Raw genomic sequence first — 21929 nt, 5'->3', positions numbered from 1 at the left:
AACCTGGGATCTCCTGCCACATGCAAGGGAGGTGCTCTTCCAGCTGAGCTGTGGCCTGTCTTCCTGTTGTGATCTCACCTCCTTGCACTTCTGCCTTCCAGTTTTCAGGCAGCAGCGCCGAGCAGATGAAGAAGGCCTACTCTGAGTTCTGCAGCCGCCACACTAAGGCCGTGAAGCTTTACAAGGAGCTCTTCGCACGAGACAAGCGGTTCCAGCAGTTCATCCGGGTAAAGGGCCTCTCCGTCCTTCCTTCCCGCTGGGAACGTCTATCTCCTCACCCCCTTCTGCCCCAAATGGGAACTCCCGACTCCCAAGGCTGTGAAACCTGTTCCCCAGGGTGACCTTTTGCCCCTCTCTGCCCCTTTCTCCAGAGGCTGACACGGTCGACGGTGCTGAGGCGGCATGGGGTTCAAGAGTGCATCCTTCTGGTGACCCAGCGCATCACCAAGTACCCCGGGCTCATTGACCGGATCCTGCAGAACTCCAAAGGTACCAGAGAATGGAGGGCAGGGTGACCTTTCACCAAAGGGGCAAAAAGTTGGCTTCTTTTTCTCTTAATCATGACCATCAAACAATCAACTAATGCCTACAATATCAACCCTCTGAAGCATTTCTGTAGCCTCGTTATGCATGCAATCAATCATCAGGAATCTTCTTTCTTTGTAATGCAGTACAATTGTGTCTTACATGCATTTAACTTGCACAGTTGAAGGCAGGCTGGTTGAAATTGCACAAGTTAAATGCAAGCAAGGCGGAGAGCTTAAAAGCTCTTTTTTTGCTGGGCCTGCTTGTATGGCAAGGCCCGCTCTGCACAATGACTCTGGGGTGATCTCACAAGATCTCTTGGGCAATCTGAGTTCCCGCGAGGTCACACACAAGCACCCCTCGGTTTCCAGAGTTAGCACACCAAACACACCTTGGCCCCCCAAGCAAGGTGTAGAGCTTCAAGTCTCTTTTCACACGGGGTTCTGCTTGGGTTACCTGATGTGGAAAGAGCTTTAAAGCTCCCTGCCTGCTTGCTGGGCAAGCCCTGCTCAGCACTTGGGCTCTGGGAGTACTGGCCATACTCTCTGCCCCCTCACCCATTAGCCACAGGAGCAGCTCCAAGGGTTTGGGTATTTGCAGTTTTCATATATACTGTATTTAAGGGAGATGGATGATTCATTCAAGATGCACTTCATGGTATTTAAAGTGCCTGCACAAAATTTGGACCTAGATACTCTATTCATTGTCATCACCTCCCAGGTCCTTTGGTACCACTCTGCCAAAAGTGGAATTGTACACAGCTCCCAGGACATAACAAATTAATATTCAGCTGCTGATAACCATCCTAATGTGACCTTGATGAACTTCCCAATCAGTAAAGCAATTTGGTGAGGGCAGATAAAATTAAGACTGATACCCAGAGCCTGCTGTGTTGCTTTGTTCAGAATGGTCTAGCGATGCTTATAGCCCTGCTGAATGTGGGCAAGGTCTGGTACCCCTTTGAGACCCAGGAACCGGAAGTGAGCAAGACAGAGGGGCATTGAATCTGCAGTGCGATTGGGAGGCAGCAACTGTGAGAGGCTGCGATGGGTTCTGGGCATAAGCTGATTGGAAGAGGGGTTTTCCCTGGGGCCAAAAAGCCCGATAACCAAACCGAGCCTTTGATCATGGTCTCCCCACCTGCCTTCCCCCACCCCAGGGAACGAAGCGGACCAGCGGGACCTGAGCACCGCCCTGACTCTGATCAAGGAACTAATTTCCACCGTCGACCAGGAAGTGCACGACTATGAGAAGAATGCGCGGCTGCAGGAGATTTACGGGCGGGTAGATGGGCGCGCCAAGGCCGACCTGCCCTGGGAGCATGGCCCCTTCTGCAAAGAGGAGATGCTGCGGCGCAAGCTGGTGCATGATGGCTGCATGCTCTGGAAGACGGCCACCGGGCGCTTCAAAGGTGGGTGGAGCCTGTGGGGTTGTGTGTGTAGCTCACTGCTGCCCTCTAGTGGCATGTGGCTCTCAAGGAGGGGGGTTCTCCCAGATGGCAAAAAGAATCCCTGATTCTGAACAGGCACAGTTATGCTTTATATGTATATTTGCTATGGTTATACATTGGCTTTTGGCCAGCACATTCAAGGTACATCGCAGTTTGAAACAATGCCATTATTGCTGTTATTATAAACCTGCCCTTCACCCTAAGGTCCCAGGGAAGGTTACGGCATTAAAACACAACAATGCAAAATTAAAAAGAGTTTAAAACAACTTTTGGGGCCCAAAAACAAACTGGCAACCAGTGCAGCTGTTTTGAACCAGGGAGATCCAGACAGAAACCCAGCCAACTATGTGGCTGCTGCGTTTTGGGCTAGTTGACGTTTCCTAGTAGTCTTCAAGGGCAGCCCCACGGAAAACACATTGCCGTAATCCAATGCTCTGGAAATTACCAGAGCATGGAGTAGAGTGGCCAATTCATCTCTCTCTAAAAGGGGCCATAGTTGGTGAGCCAGACGGAGCTGTAAAAAAGCATTCTTAGCCACTCAGCTTCCAGTGGTAGTGCAGAATCCAGTAGCAACCCCCAATTCGTGTGAGCCTTCTCCTTCCAGTGGGATGTAACTCCTTCCAAGGCAGGCGATTCTGAGAACGGAGGATCCAAGTGACAGCCAGGATAATAAAGGGGACCTCGTTATCTCCTTCCAGAACAGCAGTGCTGGGTAGTGGTTCTATAAGATCTTCACTTTGATAGGGGAGTGTGAGGGATTGAATGTGCAGCAACAACCCAAAAGACCTTTCAGTCCCTAACGCCTTGTTTCTTCCCCCTTTCTCTTGCAGACGTCCTGGTAGTTTTGATGACAGATGTTCTCATCTTCCTTCAGGAGAAGGATCAGAAGTACACCTTCCCCACCCTGGTGAGAGATGCTCTGTGGGCTGTGCCTATTCCCTGGTGTAAAGGGCCCAGCCTCTCAAACTGGACACTCTGGCTAAGGGAAGCAGGACAGACAAAAGAAAGCCCTTCACACATAGTTAAACTATGTAACTTGCTCCCATAGGAGGCAATGATGACCACCAACCTGAATGTTTTTCAAGGAGGATTGGGCAAATTCATGGAGGAGAGGGTTGTTGATGGCTACTGGCCAGAGTGGCTATGCTCTTCTGTCATGGTCAGAGGCAGTAAATGCTTCTGAATACCAGTTGCTGGAAGCCACAGGATGGGAAAGTCCTCTTGTGCTCGGGTCTTGCTTGGGGGCTTTGTATTGGGGCATCTGGTTAGCTGCTGTGAGAACAGGATGCTGGACTAACTAGATGGGCCACTCTCCTGATCCAGCAGGGCTCTTCTATATGTTTTTAATGTGTTTTAGTGATGTTCGTTGTACACTACCTTGGACAGGGTTCTGCCCTGAAAATGGGACAGGTTCCTTTGAATCTTCTTTTTTAAATCACACGATAAGGGATGCACAGGTGACTAAGGATTGGCAACAAATCGTTACGAGATCTTGCAATCTTTACAAAAATACAAAGGAGAAAAATGGAAATGGTAGGGGAAGAGAGTCACACTCTCTTGCTGTCTCTCACAAACATCGGTTAAGATAATGGTTAACTTGAGCCAAAATTTCAGGAAATTGCAAATCTTTGGCAAAAGGAAGGAATAAAATCTACATGTTTTGCTTATCTGGGATGGGTAGAAATAAAGAGCTTTTAGGAAGTTAGGGAAAATCAGTGGGATCCTCTCGTAAGTGGCCTCCATGCTTCTCTAAAATGTCTGATTTGGCACAATGCTGCAACGTGACAACATAATGTCAGCCCAGAAGCATTTCTAAGGTGGGGGACTCATAGAAGCATAGAGCTGGAAGGTACCCCAAGGTCCAATAGAGGAACCTATACCGCACAATAGAGGAACCACAGCTAAAGAATCCCTGGCAGATGGCTCCCCAATCTCTGCTTGAAGCAGAGTCAAACATCCAATGTGAGTCCAAACTTGCCGTGTGACCTTGAGCCAGTCATTACCTCTCAGCCTAAAGCTACCTCATAGAGTTGTTGTGGAGTTAAAATCAGGGAAGCGAGGAAACCATGTTTCACCCTTTGGATGAAATGTTGGGGCATGACTGTGGGAATGAATTAAAAAAAACGACCAGAAAGGCGCCACAAACGCTATCGACTTTCTTCTGTCTCTCCCAGGACAAGCCTTCTGTCATCTCCCTCCAAAGACTGATTGTGCGAGACATTGCCAACCAGGAGAAGGGCATGTTCCTCCTCAGCAACACCCCGCCAGAGATGTACGAGGTGCACACCGCCTCCCGCGAAGAGCGCAACACCTGGATGAGGCACATCCAGCAGGCGGTCCAGCTGTGAGTGTTGTGGGTGATGGGGCCCAGCCCTCCTGGTCGGAGGCTCTTGTAGGGATGGACAGATCAGTCGGTCTATTGGCCACTTTATTGATCCAGCCAACAGACCTCACAATAAAAACGTCCACACCCATTAACGTATGAAAGGAGGGGCAAGATTGTCGATCAGTCTCTTAGCAGATGGTGAAACACGGCCAGATTTTCTTTGGATAAACATAGGAAGGTGGGAAGCTGCTCTTCTGCCGAATCAGAAAAAACGGGTGCAGAATTGTCCACACTGACTGGGATCTTTTCGCAGCCTCCCCTGGAGGTGCCAGGGATTCAACCTGGGACTTCAGAGAAGTGCAGAAAAGTGGCTCTACCTCTGAATGATGGTCCTTCCCCTAAATAACTCCTCCCCCCGCCCCGCCCCCCCCGTTCCTTCATCATTGTCAACAGGAACTTAGCTACTGTTTCTATAACTATGTTACCCCCAAAAAGAAAAACTTAATATTCAGAAAAGTGTTTCTGGAGTCACCAACCCTTTCCGGAGATCTCAGTAAATCTCACAGGGCATGGCTCACTGTTTCAGTTTCTTCTGGACCACAGGGGCATAACCTGTTAGAGCAGCAGGTGCCCCTAAACCCCCCACCCCCAAAAGCCGAAGGTATCTTGCCAGGTTGGAAGGTGCAGGAGAAAATCCCCTTCTGTATTTGTGGATGCATAAATTATGCAGATATTTGGCCCAAAGGTTAACAGTAGTAGGGCTAACAGAACAATGAATGGCAAAGGTGAGCTGGTTTTATTGATAGGTGTTGGTCTGCCATAGTCAAAAATAAAAAATTCCTTCCAGTAGCACCTTAAAGACCAACTAAGTTAGTTCTTGGTATGAGCTTTCGTGTGCATGCACACGAAAGCTCATACCAAGAACTAACTAAGTTGGTCTTTAAGGTGCTACTGGAAGGAATTTTTTTATTTTTGGTTTTATTGACTACTGGATAGATCAACCTATTTCCAATTTGCTTGAGCTTCATGTTCATAAGCCCACTCCATCCTATTTCCACAATAATCAGTGTGGTTTTTTAAAAAGCCCCACCACAATGGATTTTACTTCACATTTTATCACTGAGCATGTACACTTTTAATTATTATTTTTTTAAACCCACATTTTTAAATGCATTTTGGTACCATTTGTGTGTGTGTCTCTGTCTGTGCCAAATACCATCTCACCAAATTTGGAGCAGTGCAAAATTCAAATTACAGTCTGCACATCAGTCTGAGAGATGCCGATTAGGTCGTTTTGCATCAGGTTTCAGAGAAAGAGAATTTAAAAAAAAAATATTTAGGGGAAGGGCTATAGCTCAGCAGTGGGCCACCTACTTGATACACAGAAAGTCCCAGGTTGGATTGCCAGTCATGGTAGACCAGGGTAGGCAAATTCAGACCCAGGAGCCAAATGCAGCCCTCCAGACCTCTTTCCCCAGGCCACACACCCTCATGTGCCTTCCTCTGCCCCCTCCTCCTCTGGCTTTTATGTGGCTGGAATGTAGCTTCCTGCATAAAGGTGCGAGTTACATCCTTTGCTCTGCCAGGAATCTTAAACTGATCTTTTTTGCTATCGCTTTGCCCACTACAGGTGCCCCGACCGGACCGATTTCCCACTCATTGAGACAGAGAATGAGGCCTCTCTGCGGAAGATGAAAGGTAGGGCAAACGAAATAAGAACTCTAGGAAAGGGTGCTATTCCTGCTACCCACCACCTCCCCCCGGCAGCCATGTCTCTTCCTCCCTCCTGCAGATAAGATACTTCAGTGCGACCGGGAAATCTCCGAACTCCTGGAGGATAAAGTGAGGCTCTTCGCAGACATCCTGGCCCTTCAGAGCTGCAGCGAGGACGGGCCCCTGAGCTGCGTGAACCCTCGCACCCTCTTCCGCACCGAGTCATCCGACACCCCCCAGGGCGAGAAGCTGATCCAGGAGGCCGTCAAAGAAGGTAGCAAGCTGCTGCACTCAAGGGACACTTCCCACCTTGGCCCAAGTCTCCTGCCTCCGATGAGGGGTTGCAGGAGGTACAAATAGGGTGTGCATAAACCACAGATGGCTTGAGGGAGGAAAGAACAAATGGGCTTCTTTGAGCTCCCAAGAGCTTGCATTGTCCCATAGGAAGACACGGCTGGCAGCCTAGACTGCTCAGGCAGCAGGTGAGGATGCTTTGCGGTGTGAGAGTTGTAGTCCAAAACAGCGGGTGCAGGGGACACTGTGTTGACAAAGACTGCAATAAAGTGTGACGGGTTGGTTGGAGATCAGGGGGACAACGTTGGTAATCAGGCTTTATTGTACATATTAATATAATATGGCAAATATTACATGGCTTACTAATCAATCTGCGTCTCTTTCCCTTTGTCTTCACGCCCCCCCTCCCCCCAATCTCTCTCTTTACTGACAAAATGCCTGCGCAGTGGAACTTCTCAAAGATCTCTTCGTGGGACCCGGCTGGGACCGAGACCAGAACCATAGCCAGGCTCCCAACGGGTGCTCCAGCCCAAACCCCAACAATTCCACAAGTATGTGCCCCTCTTCCCTGCCAGTTTCCCCTAGCAAGTCTGTCCCCCACCCCAAGGTTCACCTGACGGGGCAGAGCAGCTCCCCTGCTGAGCTAGTCCTAGGGAAGGAATTCATAACCCCATGTGCTGAGCGACTCCAGTCACCCCTACCGGACTATCACTGTTTCATGGGTAGGATTCAGTCACATACCAGGAAAATTGGGTTGTGCAATTAATTATTTTAATTATTATCGATCAGTCTTATTGGCTGCTTTTTTCACAAAATAAACCTCAAACCGAGGTGGAACAATGAAGAAACAAACACATAAAAACCAGCATGAATCAAAACAGAAAAATCCAAAAGACAACCGTGTGCAGTTATAAATCCTTGAGGTTTAAAATTTTTGAGGTTTATGTTTTTAAATTTTGCATATTGTATATTTTATTGTTGTGGGCTGCTTTTGAGACCTTCATGGTAAAAATAAGGATATAATCTTAAAGCTCCAGGGTGAAGGCTCAATAAATGGGTCGTTCGGAAGCGACCTCTGTTTGGTGTAAATTTGGATAGTAGATGAATTTGCCCCAATTTTATTTTCTTTGCTGGCTAAATTTGCATGGAGTTTACGGAACTAAGATTGGGGGGGGGGGGGAGGATCAAGGTGCCTGGAAAGAGATCCCCACTCTCACCTGGTTTCATCTATTTTCCTCCTGCAGATGGCGAAACCGGAACCATCAATGGCTCTCTCGAATTCATCAGGCTTGAGTCTGACTCAAATCAACGGGTGAGTCTTTTGGTGTGGCTGGTGGGGAGTTTGTGCCTGAGCTCTGTGCCTGGCCTGAAGTCTAGAATGGAGCAGAAGGTTCTCCTGGGTCAAGATGGACCAATCTGAACTGGGAGAAAGCAACATCCTCCTGCCTCCCCAAGCAGGAAATGATCTCATTTAAGCAGGAAATGATCTCAATTAAGGAGAAGCTGTAAAGTCATTTCTTACCTCTAAGGAACCCTCTCACCACCACCAGTATTCTCAAAGGAAGTTTGAAAAACCAAATATTTTTTTCGCCAAGCCAGCCCAAAAGAAGTTTGTCCCTCACTAGCTGAAAACATCTCAAGAGCTTTAAGATCTCCATTGGAGGTCCCCCCCCCCCGGAGAAAAAAAATTCCGTAGCTTACTGATAGAATATCTGCTTTGCCTGCAGAAGGTTCTGGGTTCAATTGCTGGTGCTTCTTGGTAGGGCTGGAAATGTCCCATGCCTGTAATCCTTGGGGAGCAGCTTCCAGTCAGTGTAGACAATATGGAGCTAAGTGGATATGTGATTTCCTGGCCAGTTTTTCCAAGGTAGCACCTGACACAGTTTGTGTTGCATCCCTACTGTAGGATGGGAACGGCAATCAGCTACAACAGAAAGTACCACAGGAGGTGAGTGGAACAGAGGAGACCTGGGCCAGGGGGCTGGGCCAGGGGGCTATGGGGTAGCGTGGCCTTGTTGGACTGATTGCCTTGTCCTTCCACCCCGCAGGAAGTGCTGCAGCGACTCAGGACGCTGTACTCCCTTCTTCACAACCTGCAGGTCAGTGTGATTCGAGCCTCCATTCCAGGGCTCCCGTTCAAAGAGGATGTCGTTTGTTTCAGAGCTGTGTCTGCTAAGAGCTTGCATTTTGGGGTACAGCACAGTTGTATCTTACGTGCATTTAACTTGGCTGGTTGAAATTGCACGAGTTCAATGCAAGCAAGGCACAGAACTTGAAAGCTCTTTTTGCTCTGTGTCTGCTTCACGTGACCCAAGTGCAAAAAGAGCTTTTAAACTCTCCACCTTGCTTGGGGGGCAAGACCTGCTCTACATGGAGACTCTGGGAGTGCTGGGGAGTCTTTCACTCTCCCCCCCCCAACTGTCTGACTGTGGAGCAGATCCAAAGTTTAGTTTAGGGCAGTGTTTCCCAACCGGTGTTCCGCGGCACACTAGTGTGCCGTGGAACTTTGCCTTGTGTTCCGTGGAGGCGGACGAGTCGGGCGGTGAGAGGCGGGGCGGCGGCGGCGAGCACACGCGGGGCGGCGAGCGAGCGAGCTCCCACATCCCATCGCCGCTCGCTACTGGGCCTGCGCATCCGCTCACCACTGGGCCTGCCCCAGGAGGTGGGGTTGCGGGCATCACGCCCTTCCCCACGTGAGCGGGGAATCCCATCCGCCCCCACGTGAGCGGGGAATCCCATCTCAGCCCCCGCGAGAGCAGGGGAATCCCATCCGGCCACGCCTCCTGGCTGGCTGGAGGGGGCGTGGCTTGCCCTTTTTAGGGCCGGAGCGGAGGGGGCTCGCCCTCTCTTCTCCGGCTAGCCCCATCGCCGCTCGCTACATCCTATCGCCGCTCGGCGAGCACACGCGGGGCGGCGAGCGAGCGAGCTCCCACATCCGACGGCACCAAGCAGGGGCCCTTGGCCGTGCCAGTGCCCACCGTGCCCGCCTCCGCCCAGGAGGGCGGCAAGCAGCCACCGCCACCACCACCCCCGCCGCTGCCCAGCAACCGCGCCGCCGCCCCCGGCTCCCCGCGGCGGGTGATCGTGCAGGCTTCGACGGGCGAGCTGCGAGCTCGGCGGGCAGCGCCTCCGTCTGCAGCGCCCGCCTCGCGGCTCTCATTCCCTGCCCCTGCCAAAGCTCACTCAGCCAAGCCGCGCTCTCCTTCCTCCCTCGCTTTGCTGCCTCCTCCCCCCCCCAAAGCTTGGAGGTTCCCCGGCAAGGGGGAGGGAAAAAATTGAAAACTTTCACTTTCGTGCGTCCCTCCCGGTGTGACGCTGCGCGCTGACGTCACAGGGCTGTAATGGTGGTGTGCCGCGAGATTTTTTTCATTAAACAGGTGTGCCGTTGCCCAAAAAAGGTTGGGAAACACTGGTTTAGGGTATGCACAATTTTTGTTTATACGTGGGACGTTTGGAAAGTGAACCACCATGTAAGATGCAATCATGCAGTATATGGAGGGTAGAAAATGGCCTGTTGCTGAGCCAGGTGACCAAAAGGCAAAACAGGAGCAGAACGCACTTGCTTTTCATAATTTAGTTGTTGTTATATTAAATTTGTTTACTGCCCTGCACCTGCAGTTATGCAGTTCTCTTCCTGAGGAGGCCCAGACATTTTCAGCAGCTTTCCTCAACCAACCTCATGCCTTCCAGATGTTTCAGACTACAATTCCCATCAGCCCCAGCTAGCAGGCTCATGTTGCCAGGGACTGGTGGGAATTGTAGTCCAAAATGGCAGTGTTGCCGGGGGCTGATGAGCACTGCAGTCTAAAACAACTGGTGGGCGCCAGCTTGGGAAAGCCTGGCTTTGAGTCCCCAGAGGCCAGTTTCTTCAATAATGGCAGGGCTACTGGGCAGGATTATGCTTGGCTTGTCATCCTCACCTCTGTTGTAGCTGGCCAAGGATGCAAGACTGTGGCTGCACAACAGCCTTGCAATGCCCTTCTGGATATCGAGAGCCAATAACAAGGCCGATTAGGCACTTCTGCCTCCTGCTAATGGCGCCTCCCCCTTTGCTCCCCTCCAGGGTGTTGTGGCACATCAGGACTCGCTCCTGGAGCTTCAGCTGCAGGAGGCCGGTGAGCGGCGGGAGAGGCTGAGCCGGACCAACTCACGCAAGGAAGGCTCCTCCTCCGCCGACCGGCAGGCCACCGACCTCTCGCTGCTGCAGAAGCAGCACACGCTGCTACAGGAGGAGCTGAGCCGCTGCCGGCAGCTCTGCCAGGAGAAAGTGCAGGAGGTGGCTGCCTTGGAGGTCCGTCTGCGGGAGAGCGAGCAGGAGAGGGCCCGGCAGGAGCAGGAGGTGGAAGAAGCGCGCAGGCAGATGGTGGCTCTGCGGCAGCCCCTGGAGGCGGCCTGGGGGCGCAAGGGGGCAGAGCCTCGGAGGCGCAGCTTGCCCGCAGGCGACGCTCTGTACCAAAGCTTCGCCCCACCTCCGGTAAGCGCTTCTTCCCATTGGGCTCAAAAGCTTTCCAGTCAGCCTGGTATTCGCCAACCCAGATGCCTCCCATCAGTTTGGACTGGCCAAGGATGGTGGGAGCGCAAAATGGCCATGCTGCCTGGGACTGAATTATGTTTTCTGCCATCCACAAATAATAAAATACTTCTTTTTCCATCCCTAAGCCATTTCCCTTCAGGTATCCCAATAAAATCTCAGTAGGGTCCAATGGAGGGTTTCCAAGTCTAAAAGTCAACGTAGGAAAATAGAGCAAATGGTGGCAGAATAAACAGGGGAGGAGCATTAGATCAACTAGTTACAGTAGGATGGGGAGCTGCCCTGTGGGCTGTATCCTGCCCTCTCAGTGTTTTTGTGCTGCCCCCCCCCCATTTGTCCTTTAAAAAAATAAAAAAGATACTAGGTTCCCCCATTGAGATGCCTAAGTTGGGGGTGGGAAAACTTTGTTCCTTCCCTGAGCTCTGCATAAGGGGGGGGGCAGCATTTTAAAGAAACTTAAGTCTCTTTGAAGCTTAAATCTATTTATGTATAATTATTTATAGCCTACCTTTTAGCTAAGACCCCTCTGGGTCCTTCCCAACTCTACAATTCTGCAAGATCCTTCCAAGGCAGCTTAGCAGTAACAAAGACCCAGGGTTGTTTACTGCTTCTGCTCAGGGTAGGTCCACTGAATTGAATGGACTTAGGTCCATCGTGCCCATTATTTGTAATTGGCTACAACCCACATTAATAAAACCACAGTATTGAAAGGTATGCCCATAATGCCAACAGCTCACTGGAACACTCCCTTTTGAGGCTTTGATCCAGATTCACCCCCTTCTTCTCTTTCCAACAGCAGAGCCGAGGAGGCGACCTGCTCTCTCCTGGCAGCCACTCCTTCCACCAGACCTTCGTCGGTTGTCAGCGGGATGACATGGCTTACCACGGTGCGCCTGGTAGACTCCAGGAGGGTGACCATGATCTGGAGGTGCTCCCCGAGGAAGGAGGAGGGGTTGCCCACCCACATTCTCCCCCTTCGAGCCCAAGAGGTGAGGGATGAAAGGTCTTTCACTGGAGATGCTGCAAGCTGTGATGTCATCCAACTGCCCCTGCAAGCCAAGCTTTCCCTATGTTTAGGCTCTCCTGAGAGATTAAAATTGAAGCCAAACCCATATGACGCCAGGCCAGGTTCAAGGGCCTTGCGTTACGTTACAGCTTGGGTCCAGGATATTATAAGGACCTCCTGATCCCTCAGATCCCTGCCCAATCACCAAGCTCTTTGCAGGTGGCCCCCCACAGCTCAGAGCACAGGTCGTAACTGCTAGAAGCCACGCAGTTGGTCCAAGCCTGTGGAACTCCCTCCCAATAGAAATTAGACAGGGAACCTCCTTGCTGAACTTTAGGCGCATGACAAGGACTTTCTGGTTCCAGCAGACATTTGAAGGTGGTGTTCAGCTTTACAGTGACTTTTTTTCTCTGCATGGCTTATTTTTATATACACCACTTAGAAATGCTAATTATTAAGTGGCATATTAATGCCTTAAATAAAATCAAATAAAAGAGGGATTTGCTTTTAAATGGAACAGCAGTCAAGGGTAGGTCTTCATTGGCATGGCCAGCCAAGTATCCTGTTGCATAAGCTGGTATAATCTTTTGTAGGTACCTTTTCATCATGGTTCTGTAGCTTTTTTCCCTTACCCTTTGAGCACTTATTTATTTACTTACCTGATTATTTTCCATATCTGTACATATGTCCATTGGTATATGTTCTTTGGGTGGCCCTGCACAGAGCAACAAATAAAATACAATAATTAAGATACAAGGTTCTGTCTTGGACCTGGTGTTGTCCCACATCTCTATAAATGACATGGACGAAGGAATGCTCATCAGATTTGCAGCTGATACCAAACTGAGAGATTTCCCCTCCCTCTCAAGGTATCAATGCTCTTTGCCCTAGTAATGTAGACTGTGCAGTATTGAGTTTGGACATGTATGAATATTACATTTTGAGGTTCTAGATTCAGATTCTAAACATTCGGCCAAATTTGCACGCAGATAAAGATCTGATGCGAACGTCCAGGTGTAAGAGCCAAGTTGTCTCTGCAGAAAAGACCCGCATTCTACAGTCGATCTGCTTTTTCTTTACCGTTTTTGATCTTCATTAACGGCCGTTATCCACCACTGCCTTTTGAGATAACAAGGTCTTTTTTGCCTGGTTTCCAGATTTCCAGAGGATGCAGGACATCCCGGAGGAGGCCGAGAACACCCAGGAACTGAATGTCGGAGACGGCGGCTCCTCAGAGAGCTAGATGGTGGGGTTACGTTGGGGTACCGCTACCCCCAACCAAACTCCAGGTTTCCTCCAATCAAAGCCATGCCTGGAACTTCAGGGACTTGGAAAGGCCACACCAAGCTAACTTTGGAGTGGGCTGTGGGCGGGTAAGAGGGGAGGGGGTAGCGGGAAACCACGCCCTGAGAGTGGGGAGAGGTGCCGGGAACTGGGTCAGAGCTCCCCCCTGGGGACCGCCGCTTGATCTGTGGCCTTGATCATTCCTCATTGATGGGCGATGGGGCAGGGGGAGGACCACCTTCTTATTGCCCCACAGGGCGTCTTCTTCAATTCAGATTGCGGGGAGGGCGGGGAATGACCCGGAGAGTTCGGGTGCCATGAATACCTGGGATGTGGCTGATTCCGAACCCCACCCCACCTCTGTTTAGTTGAACTTTATTTATTTTGGGAATGGGTGGAGCCTGCCCCCCTCTCCTTACAAAGAATAAGTTTTAAATTATTCTTTATTTTATTTTATTGCTTCTCCATGGGTCTCTGTGCACAGGGCAAGAAGTAGTGTTTTCTGCTTTCCTGGCCAACCTCTGCATCTTGAGAAAGGGAAGGAGGAAGGTCTGTCGACCCAAGACAGTCCATATGAGACCACAGAATTCTTACACTGCATGTGTCCCAGCACCAGGTTTGTGTGCCTGGTGTCCTTGGAGTTGTGGATTTAACCCCTCATCAGGGATTCCCCCCCCCCGGTCACACACACTTTGAATCCAGTATTTTATCTGGATAAGACACACTCTACCTACCCCGCTTCCCATTCTCTCTCTGTCTCTCTCACACAAATCTGCTACCAAGACAGGCATTCCTCTCTCCCTGTGACACACAGCACAAAGAACAAACTTTCTAATGCCTCTTTAAAGGAACACTCTACATTACAAATTGGCAAACCGGTTGCACATACACCGGTTGCAGGTTCCACACACACACACACACACACACACACACACACAGTTTCAGGGTTCATAGTTGTGGCAGGAAACAAAGTGCTTCAGTAGTAAATGGTTGCACCCTGCCAAGGACCTTCAGTTCCAGAGAATGTTGACCCAAGTGCTAAAACAGGGGAACTTCCTTTGGGGAATACATCCAGAAGCCCCTGATTTATCTTTATAATGATTCAAGCTGCTAAAGCTCAACAATTCATCGCTCCGAGACAGGCCTTGGGAAGGAAGGCTGGTTAACGCAATTGCAGTTTGCAGGAGACTGAGATATTGCAAACATCTGACAACTTGATACCCGCCAGATATTTTGGACTTCAATTCCCATCAGCCCCATGGTGCACAGGCTGGGAATTGTAGCCCAAAACACCCAGAGGGTATTGCACCCGCAAATTCTGCATTACAATATTGCGGCCCTTAACATTCCAAGCAGAGCCTCTGCTGCTTTGTAAAAATATGTCGACACACTGCCTCCTAGAGGACAGTATATGGAACGACTGCCTCTCAGATTCTAAATTTTGCTCTAAAGCTACTCAAAATGATGAGGAGGACATTTGGGGAGCAGACACGATTCCTCCTGGCTGCCCAACTAGGCTTGCCGTGTTATTGGAGGGAGAATTTTTCCCAAGTTATGGTGTTACCTATAGTTTGCAGGTAATGAAGACTGGGCCCTGCTGTATATTGGGGGAGGGACAGTGGAAATTTTATTTTTAACTCAGTCTAGTGACTTCCTTTCTGTACCAAAGCTAGGGATTCTTCTTTACAGATATCTGTCGGGAGGGGGGGGGAGATTTAATCCAGGGATTATTATTTTTTAAAGAAGTCCCAGAGCTAGCTTGATTAGGCTGCAGCTCTAGACATTACACCATAACACACTCCACTGAAACAAGCAGGGATTTCAACCCAATTTGATGACCCATGGAGAGTTAGCCCTAGAGCAGATTACACAGCAGAAAATTTTCTGCCCAAGGTGAATATGATTTGAAAGGAGTGGTTACGGAGTTTGTAAATGAGCTGCCTTTTCTTCCCCATCTTATAAAAATAAAATTGCATGCACACCTCAAAATCCCTGAACTATTTCAGGGAGAGGTATGTATGTACGTATCCAGTGTGGAAAACCCATTTTGGATAACACAAGTTTTGATACAGTAAAATGCTGCTCCCTCCTCAAATGCTGCGTTTCTGATGGCAAATACATCCTCCCCCATCCCTAGAAGTAAAACTCAATGGATGTTCTCTCCCTGCACCCCACTCCCATTTTTCCAAAACATCTTAGAAAAAGATACATTGGGTTGTTTTTTTTTTTGTAAAGGTAATTTAAAAAAATTAAATCCTGCTGTGCTGACCAATAACACCTCTTAATAGAAAACATTAAAGAAGAGGGAGTGATCGCTACAAAGGACTTTTTGTTTTTAAATTAATTCTCAAGACTGATTTTTATAAATATATATATATATTATATGACGAGAAAAAAATGGTTTATTGTTTCCTGTTGATTTAACTTGTAAACCGAAAGGAGAAAAAAAAAGGCTAATTAAAGAAGTCAAAACCAAGAATGTCTCGACTTTGATGGGGGCTGAGTTTGGGGCGGGGGGAGGGATTAAGATGGCAATTTCATCCAAGACCAAGACATAGGAAAGAAGAGCCCTGCTGGATGAGGCCAATGACCCATCTAGTCCAACACCCTGTTCTCACAGTGGCCAACCACAGTGGTCAAAGGGGAAACCAGCAAGCAGGACCTGAGCACAAGAGCAAATCTGCCTTTTCCAGCAACCGGGATTCAGAAGCATCGCTCCCTCTAATTGTGGAGACACAGCAGAGCCACTTGGGCTAGGAGTTGCCAGGTGCTGATCCACACCCTTCTGGAAGCACCTGCAGAAAGGGACCCTGATACAGCTTGCCTTCATAGATGTGCTTCCACCCTCCTAATACATAAAGCGCTATATTGGCTTTCCAGTCAGCCCAAGGCGTGGTTGCAGCCAAGGTGAATACAGCAAGCCCTAAAGTGCTTTCAACAGTGTATAGCGGGGGGAGCAGGGTTCAAAATGATCCTTGGTTTGGGATTGCGGGTGTTTCAGGCTAGGTACGTTTCTGCTTTCATCCAGGCGCCCTACATATATTTTGGACTATAGCTCTTGTCAGTCCTTCTCAGCACAGCCATTTTGGGCTGCAACAGGCTGGGGCCGGTGGGAACTGTAGTTTGAAAGATCTGGAGGGCACCTGGTGGGCAGAAACAGTCTGAATGCCTGGACCAGGGATAAAGTCTCCCAAGTCAATCCTTCCTGACGGTTATATTTCCGTAGGTTTGCTAGGTTCCTGGCCTTCAATCTGGCTTTGTATGTTACAATTGTAGAACAAATGTTAGCCTGACAGCAACTATTAATCTTATGGGGCCCAAAGGCCTGCCTGAATAAGCCCAATCTAGTTGCATACATATTTGACTAGTTGCCCAAGAATGTGGATGGTGGTGGGTGCGAATTCAAAAAAATCGAACTTCCCGTTCAAAGTGGCAGGCAGGTACACTGCATCCCAAACCTGCTATCTCGAATCAACCTGTTAAATCAGTTGCTTTAAAGTAGAAAAATAAGCAGAAGTTGGAAAGAGGTTGGTTGGGGTGTGTTTGTTTGTACAGAAGGGAAGAACGGAGAGATAATATAGAAGACCAGTGCCCGGGTGATTGCAAAGATAAAGGGCACCGTTTTCCATGTTTGTCAGAGAGAAAGAGGAAATTAAATGCTACATCAAACAAAAGTAAGGGAGGAAAGCAAGAAGCGGGCAGGTAATTAGAATAACCAAGTTACTCTTGATTGCTGGTAGCAATTTGCTGCTAATTAGGCCAGGCCAGTTGGAAGCTGGGAGTTGGGCCATTTGTATCTTGAGGAACAGCCTTTGGTCATGATGTTGCGAAGCAATTTGCCTCATCTGGAGAGGGCTCATTTGGGTTGATATAGTTGTACTACAATTTTGATAATAATAAAAGTTGATCTCCAGCCTGCCTGTCCCTGACTCTGGGTTGTGGAGGATGTGCCATTGAATCATAGAATTGTAGAGTTGGAAGGGATCCCAAAGGTCTAGTCCAGGGATGTCCAACTGGTCGATTGCGATCCACCGGTCAATCGCGGGGCATTCCTGGTCGATTGCGTGATTCTTAAATGATCCCACCAAAAGAAAAGAAATAGAAATAGAAGGAAAGCTCAACAGCTGTGCTGAAGCCTCCCCAGAATAAGCTCAAGAGCTTTGGGTCTTCCTCCCCCCCAAAAAGGTCAACAGCCTTTGTCAATCCAATGAGTAGATCAGTCTCTTGGGAGTTGGACATCCCTGGTCTAGTCCAACCCCCAGTAATGCAGGAACCACAGCTAAAGTGGAGAGGGGCCCCAAGTTTGGAATAATGAAAAGGCCCAGCCTAAAAATCAAAGGGGAAAAAGAATCTGGGACACAACCAGGATATTCACCCCAGGAGCCTAGTCTCTGAGGCAGCTGAAGAGTGAGATCTCTGGTGGACTTTCCTTGTGCCTAATACATGTTTTTTAAAAAATGAGGAGCTGACTCCACCCGGAGCACAAACACAGCACAGACTGTGGAAATGGAAAATGTGCGGCTGGTGTTTTCTCAAGAAATCTCTGCTGCCCCGCCTTTTGACTCCTGTAATTTAATTTCTCTAAACAGGAAGCCCGGATTTGCATTTATTGTGTTTGCTCCAAACTTTATTACTGTGATTTCTCTCCTGTGATGGATCTTTGTCACGACCTTCTCTGGACTGCTCCATACACAACACAGGTTGTGGGCAGCTTATTCGAGGGATCTGCTTCTGTTTCCCTTTCTCCTTGAGTTCTCCTTAGGCAGCATGTCCACGCCACCAAAGCTCAACGCTGCCCAGTCTCTGCCTGCCTTGCAAAGAACATGAGGCATGAACCCGGAAGTTCTGGATTCAAATCTCGCCTCAGCTGGTGACTCAGATATTAAAAACTCCCATGAAAATTAAAAATCATGGATCATGATTGTACTTTTTATCCAAAGAGAGAGTGGGGCCACCACATTGTCCCAACGCAACATTGTCAACACAGCAACCCTGTGAGGCAGGCTAGACTAAGAGGCAGCAGTCTGGCCAAGGTCTCCCAGTCAGCTTTTCTGACATAAAGGAATTGAACCTGGCTGTTGTGGCAGCCTCTGCTGAAGTGAAGTGTTGAACAGACTTTGGGTAATAATTAAACTGATTTAAACTGTGAAAAAGGCGCAAAAACTGCCCAAAAAGAGCACTTGCATTGTGTTTTTATGTGTTAAATGATATTCAGCGCCGGTTTTAACAGGGTTACTTATTGAAAATAACACACACACACACAAAGCGAATGTTTTATTAGTATCACTTTTAATTTATGCCATGTGCCACCCTGGGTCCTGCACTAAGAGAAAGGCAGGATGCAAATAAATAAAGGAAAGGTTATTTGTTTATATATTTATTTATTTATTACATTTATACCCCAGCTTTCCTCCAGGGAGCTTAAGGCGGTCTACATACAATATCCCCCACCTTCCCCACAAAAAAACAACAGCCCTGTGAGGTAGGTTAGGCTAAGAGGCAGTGACTGGCCTTCGATGTCACCCAGTGAGCTTTGTGGCTGAGTGGTGGATTTGAACCCTGGTCTCCCAGGTCCTAGTCCAGCATTTTAACCGCTACACCACACTGCAAAGTTTCTTGTTGCAGAGAGAATGAAGCACTTGCATTTACGTCAGGGTGAATGGGTGGGTGGGTGACAGAGGAAAAGAGAGAAGTCAGGGTTAATTCAAGGTGGCCCCATGCAGGTCTTCCATATTCACATCAGACATGGCTGGACAGCAGGTAATGGACTCCCGTTGGAGCCTTGAGGCTTCTGCTCCACATGCAGAGCAGAGATGGCGGGGAGCAGCCCTTCTTGTTGGTGGAAGGAAAAGTTATGGCTCCCCACCCCTCCAAGGAACGTCTCTGGCCCATTCCCAGGGATCGCTTTACCTTTTGATAACAGCGTTTCAGGCCAATAAATCTTGAACTCAAAACAGCCCATAAATCTGAAGTTCAGGCGTGGTTTTGACGTCTACCATCATCCAAGGCAAATGTCCGTGGGGCGGCAGGATCTTCCCTTCTGCCTGGCTGCAGTTCATAAACAAATGTTTATATACTGATTGCATTTCCAGCCCACCTTTTTCTCCAAAGAGCTCGAGGAGGTGTGCGTGATTCTCTCTCTCTTCCTCGTTTAACCCCCACAACAACCCTGTGAGGTAGGTTAGGCCAAAAAGCAGTGACTGGCCTTCAAGGTCACCCGGTGAGCTTTCTGGCCAAGTGGGGGATTTGAATCCTGGTCTCTCCCAGGTTGGAGTCCCAGCGCTCCAACCACTATGTCATGCTGCCTCTTGAAGACAGTGAGACTGTCTGGATAGGAAGGCTTCCTTCTTGGGGCCCTTAGCTCCTCTCCTCACCTTCTGCCCCTTCTCCCTCCAAAACTGCCTTTTTTAACGCTGCCCCCTCCTCCAAAATGTGTTGAGCACCACTGCACAGATACAGGGAGAAGAACACCCATTGAAAACTGGGGGGGGGGGGTCTTACCTGGAAGCCCATTGGAAGCAGTGGGATGAGTATCAATTTTCATGGAAAGGCTTCACTGAAATAAATGCAAACTTGAATATGGAATGTGATGAAAACTTGACATGTTAAGATCTCATTTCAGTCACTTGCTTAGAATAAGAAAATGGAAAGTTCCCGACACATAGGCTTTTGAATTGTTCTTGGTGCTGAAGGTGCTAACCCTGCTTTACTAATATGTAATTAATAAGAGAATATTCTGGAGGTCAAGGGGACGAGAAACCTGTTTTCGTCTCCGTTGGAGATTCTTATACCCTCCCAGCATTCCTTGAATCCTGTGCCAGGCCCCGAATGGAGATACAGGCTGGGTATTTTTTGATGCCAACGACTGTGTCTGCATTCTGCCAATAAATGTGCCGGCTCAACTCTGCCCCAAATCATTTCCTGCAGCACTGATTTATGTACCGCCACAAAAGTTCAAAATTCGAATTCATACCCCACCAAGTGAAAACTCTTTTTTAAAAAAGCAGAGGAACCCCACAGCTGTTCTTGCGTGGTGGGGCAGACATTTGCCAACCTGGTGCCCTCCAGCTGTTTAGGAATGCAGCTCCTATGAGCCCCTGAAGGGCTCCAGGTTGGGAAAAGTCCATGGAGGGGCTAAGAAAGACTCTCTAGACCATGGGTAGGCAAACTAAGGCCTGGGGGCCAAATCCGGCCCAATCGCTTTCTCAATCCGGCTCGTGGACAGTCCAGGAATCAGTGTGTTTTTACATGAGTAGAATGTGTGCTTTTATTTAACATGCATCTCTGGGTTATTTGTGGGGCATAGGAGCTCATTCATTTTCCCCCTTCAAAATATAGTCTGGCCCCCCACAAGGTCTGAGGGACAGTGGACAGGCCCCCTGTTGAAAAAGTTTGCTGACCCCTGCTCTAGACTGAGAGTCTGGAGAGCTTTTGCTACAGCAGACAATATGGGGTTAGCTGGACCCATGGGCGTAGGCAGGGGGGACAGCTGCCCCCCCATCAAGTAAATAACTTAAAAAACTAACTGAATAATTGTGTCACAAATAACTCGGTTCTGCGCCACTGCCCCCCAGCATAAAGCCTGGCTATGCCCAAAGCTGGACCAGTGGCCTCTCACTCAACAGAAGATAGAAACTTATATTTGTATTATAAACTTAGACCTTCCCCTTGTTTCTAAATCTCACCACAGCTTGCCCGGGACTCACTGGGAGAGAGGACTTGGAAAACATCCAACTCGGGACCTTAGCTCCGCTGTCTTTCAAATGGAATTTTAGGGTTGTTGTGAGAGGTGAACATGGGAAGCAGCCTTATACCCAGTCAGTCCATCTAGCTTAGCATTGTCTACACTGACCGGCAGCAGCTCTCTGGAATTACAGACAGGATCTCTCCCAGTCGTACCTGGAAATGCCAGCAGGGACTGAACCTGGGACCTTCTGCATGCCAAGCAGCTGCTCTCCTGCTGAGCTGTGGCCCTTGGCCAGGGTGAAGTCAGGGCTCTTTCCATGGGACCAAATTAATGATTAACGGTGATAAAGAAAGGAAGAAGCTGCTTTGGAAATTAAAGCTGCTGAGGGGAATGTGGAAGAAACACTTAAAGCTCTGAACCTGCTTTCTTGGGTGTAAGTTCTGTTGTGGGCTTGTTTCCAGGTAAATCTACCTGGGATCTGCCTCCAGGAGATAACTGAAGAGTCGGGAGGGAGGGGAGGGACGCCATTTGAGTATAATTGGTTCACTCCAGACAAGTTTAGCAGCATTCAATGGGCCTACACTGGAGTAAAGAAGTCCCCCCCCCAACTTGGAAGGGGTGTGTCAACTGTTCACCACAAAACCCTCTCAGCGACAAATGGAATAAATGGGTTTTTTTAATTGATGGGAATAATTGAAATATACATTGTGAGGGAAAACTTTATAGCTGGCTGTTTCCCCAGTGTCAATGACACCCCCCCCCCGACCCAGCTGCTATTCAGGGAAATGTTTGGGTACCTTAACTGGGTCTGTGTTTTTCTCTCCACAGCTCCACAGGAGTGTCAGGTGCCATTTAGATCAGGGAAATGGTGCAGTGGAAAGGGTTAAACAGCCCCCTCCCAGCTGCCACTCCTTAGGCCCCATCTGGCTTGAAATGACAACAATTTTAAAAGCCAGGACCTCTGATCACAGATTCCCCACATCCAGTTTTACTGCCCATGGTGGGAAGCATTATAATATTGTTGCCCGTCACCCCAATTTCTGAGCAGTGAGAGATTCTAGGGGTTCCAGGTTTTGTGTTTCCTTTGGAAATGAGGCACAGAAGAGACTGTGG

The 21929-nt window shown here is 48.9% G+C and overlaps 1 protein-coding gene across 10 annotated transcripts in view; it reads left to right on the top strand.

Annotated features, from left to right (window-relative positions):
- ARHGEF2 (Rho/Rac guanine nucleotide exchange factor 2) overlaps positions 1–14061 on the top strand; it is a 111109-nt gene extending 97048 nt beyond the window's left edge. For 9 of the 10 annotated variants that reach the window (XM_082204269.1, XM_082204268.1, XM_082204264.1 and 6 more), the window contains 14 exons: positions 102–227; positions 372–489; positions 1685–1936; positions 2806–2882; positions 4150–4319; positions 5932–5999; positions 6094–6288; positions 6755–6859; positions 7553–7620; positions 8215–8256; positions 8357–8407; positions 10372–10782; positions 11636–11828; positions 13003–14061. In XM_082204269.1, the coding sequence (XP_082060395.1) occupies positions 102–227; positions 372–489; positions 1685–1936; positions 2806–2882; positions 4150–4319; positions 5932–5999; positions 6094–6288; positions 6755–6859; positions 7553–7620; positions 8215–8256; positions 8357–8407; positions 10372–10782; positions 11636–11828; positions 13003–13088 (1962 nt within the window). In that variant the 3' untranslated portion in view covers positions 13089–14061. The remainder of the gene's footprint in view (positions 1–101; positions 228–371; positions 490–1684; positions 1937–2805; positions 2883–4149; positions 4320–5931; positions 6000–6093; positions 6289–6754; positions 6860–7552; positions 7621–8214; positions 8257–8356; positions 8408–10371; positions 10783–11635; positions 11829–13002) is intronic. The other variant, XM_082204266.1, reaches the window with a different exon arrangement.
- Positions 14062–21929: the final 7868 nt, after the last annotated feature.

Source organism: Podarcis vaucheri, assembly GCF_965113315.1.
Source record: "Podarcis vaucheri genome assembly, chromosome: 16".
Classification (NCBI taxonomy): domain Eukaryota; kingdom Metazoa; phylum Chordata; class Lepidosauria; order Squamata; family Lacertidae; genus Podarcis; species Podarcis vaucheri.
This window is presented reverse-complemented; position numbering and strand designations above follow the sequence as displayed.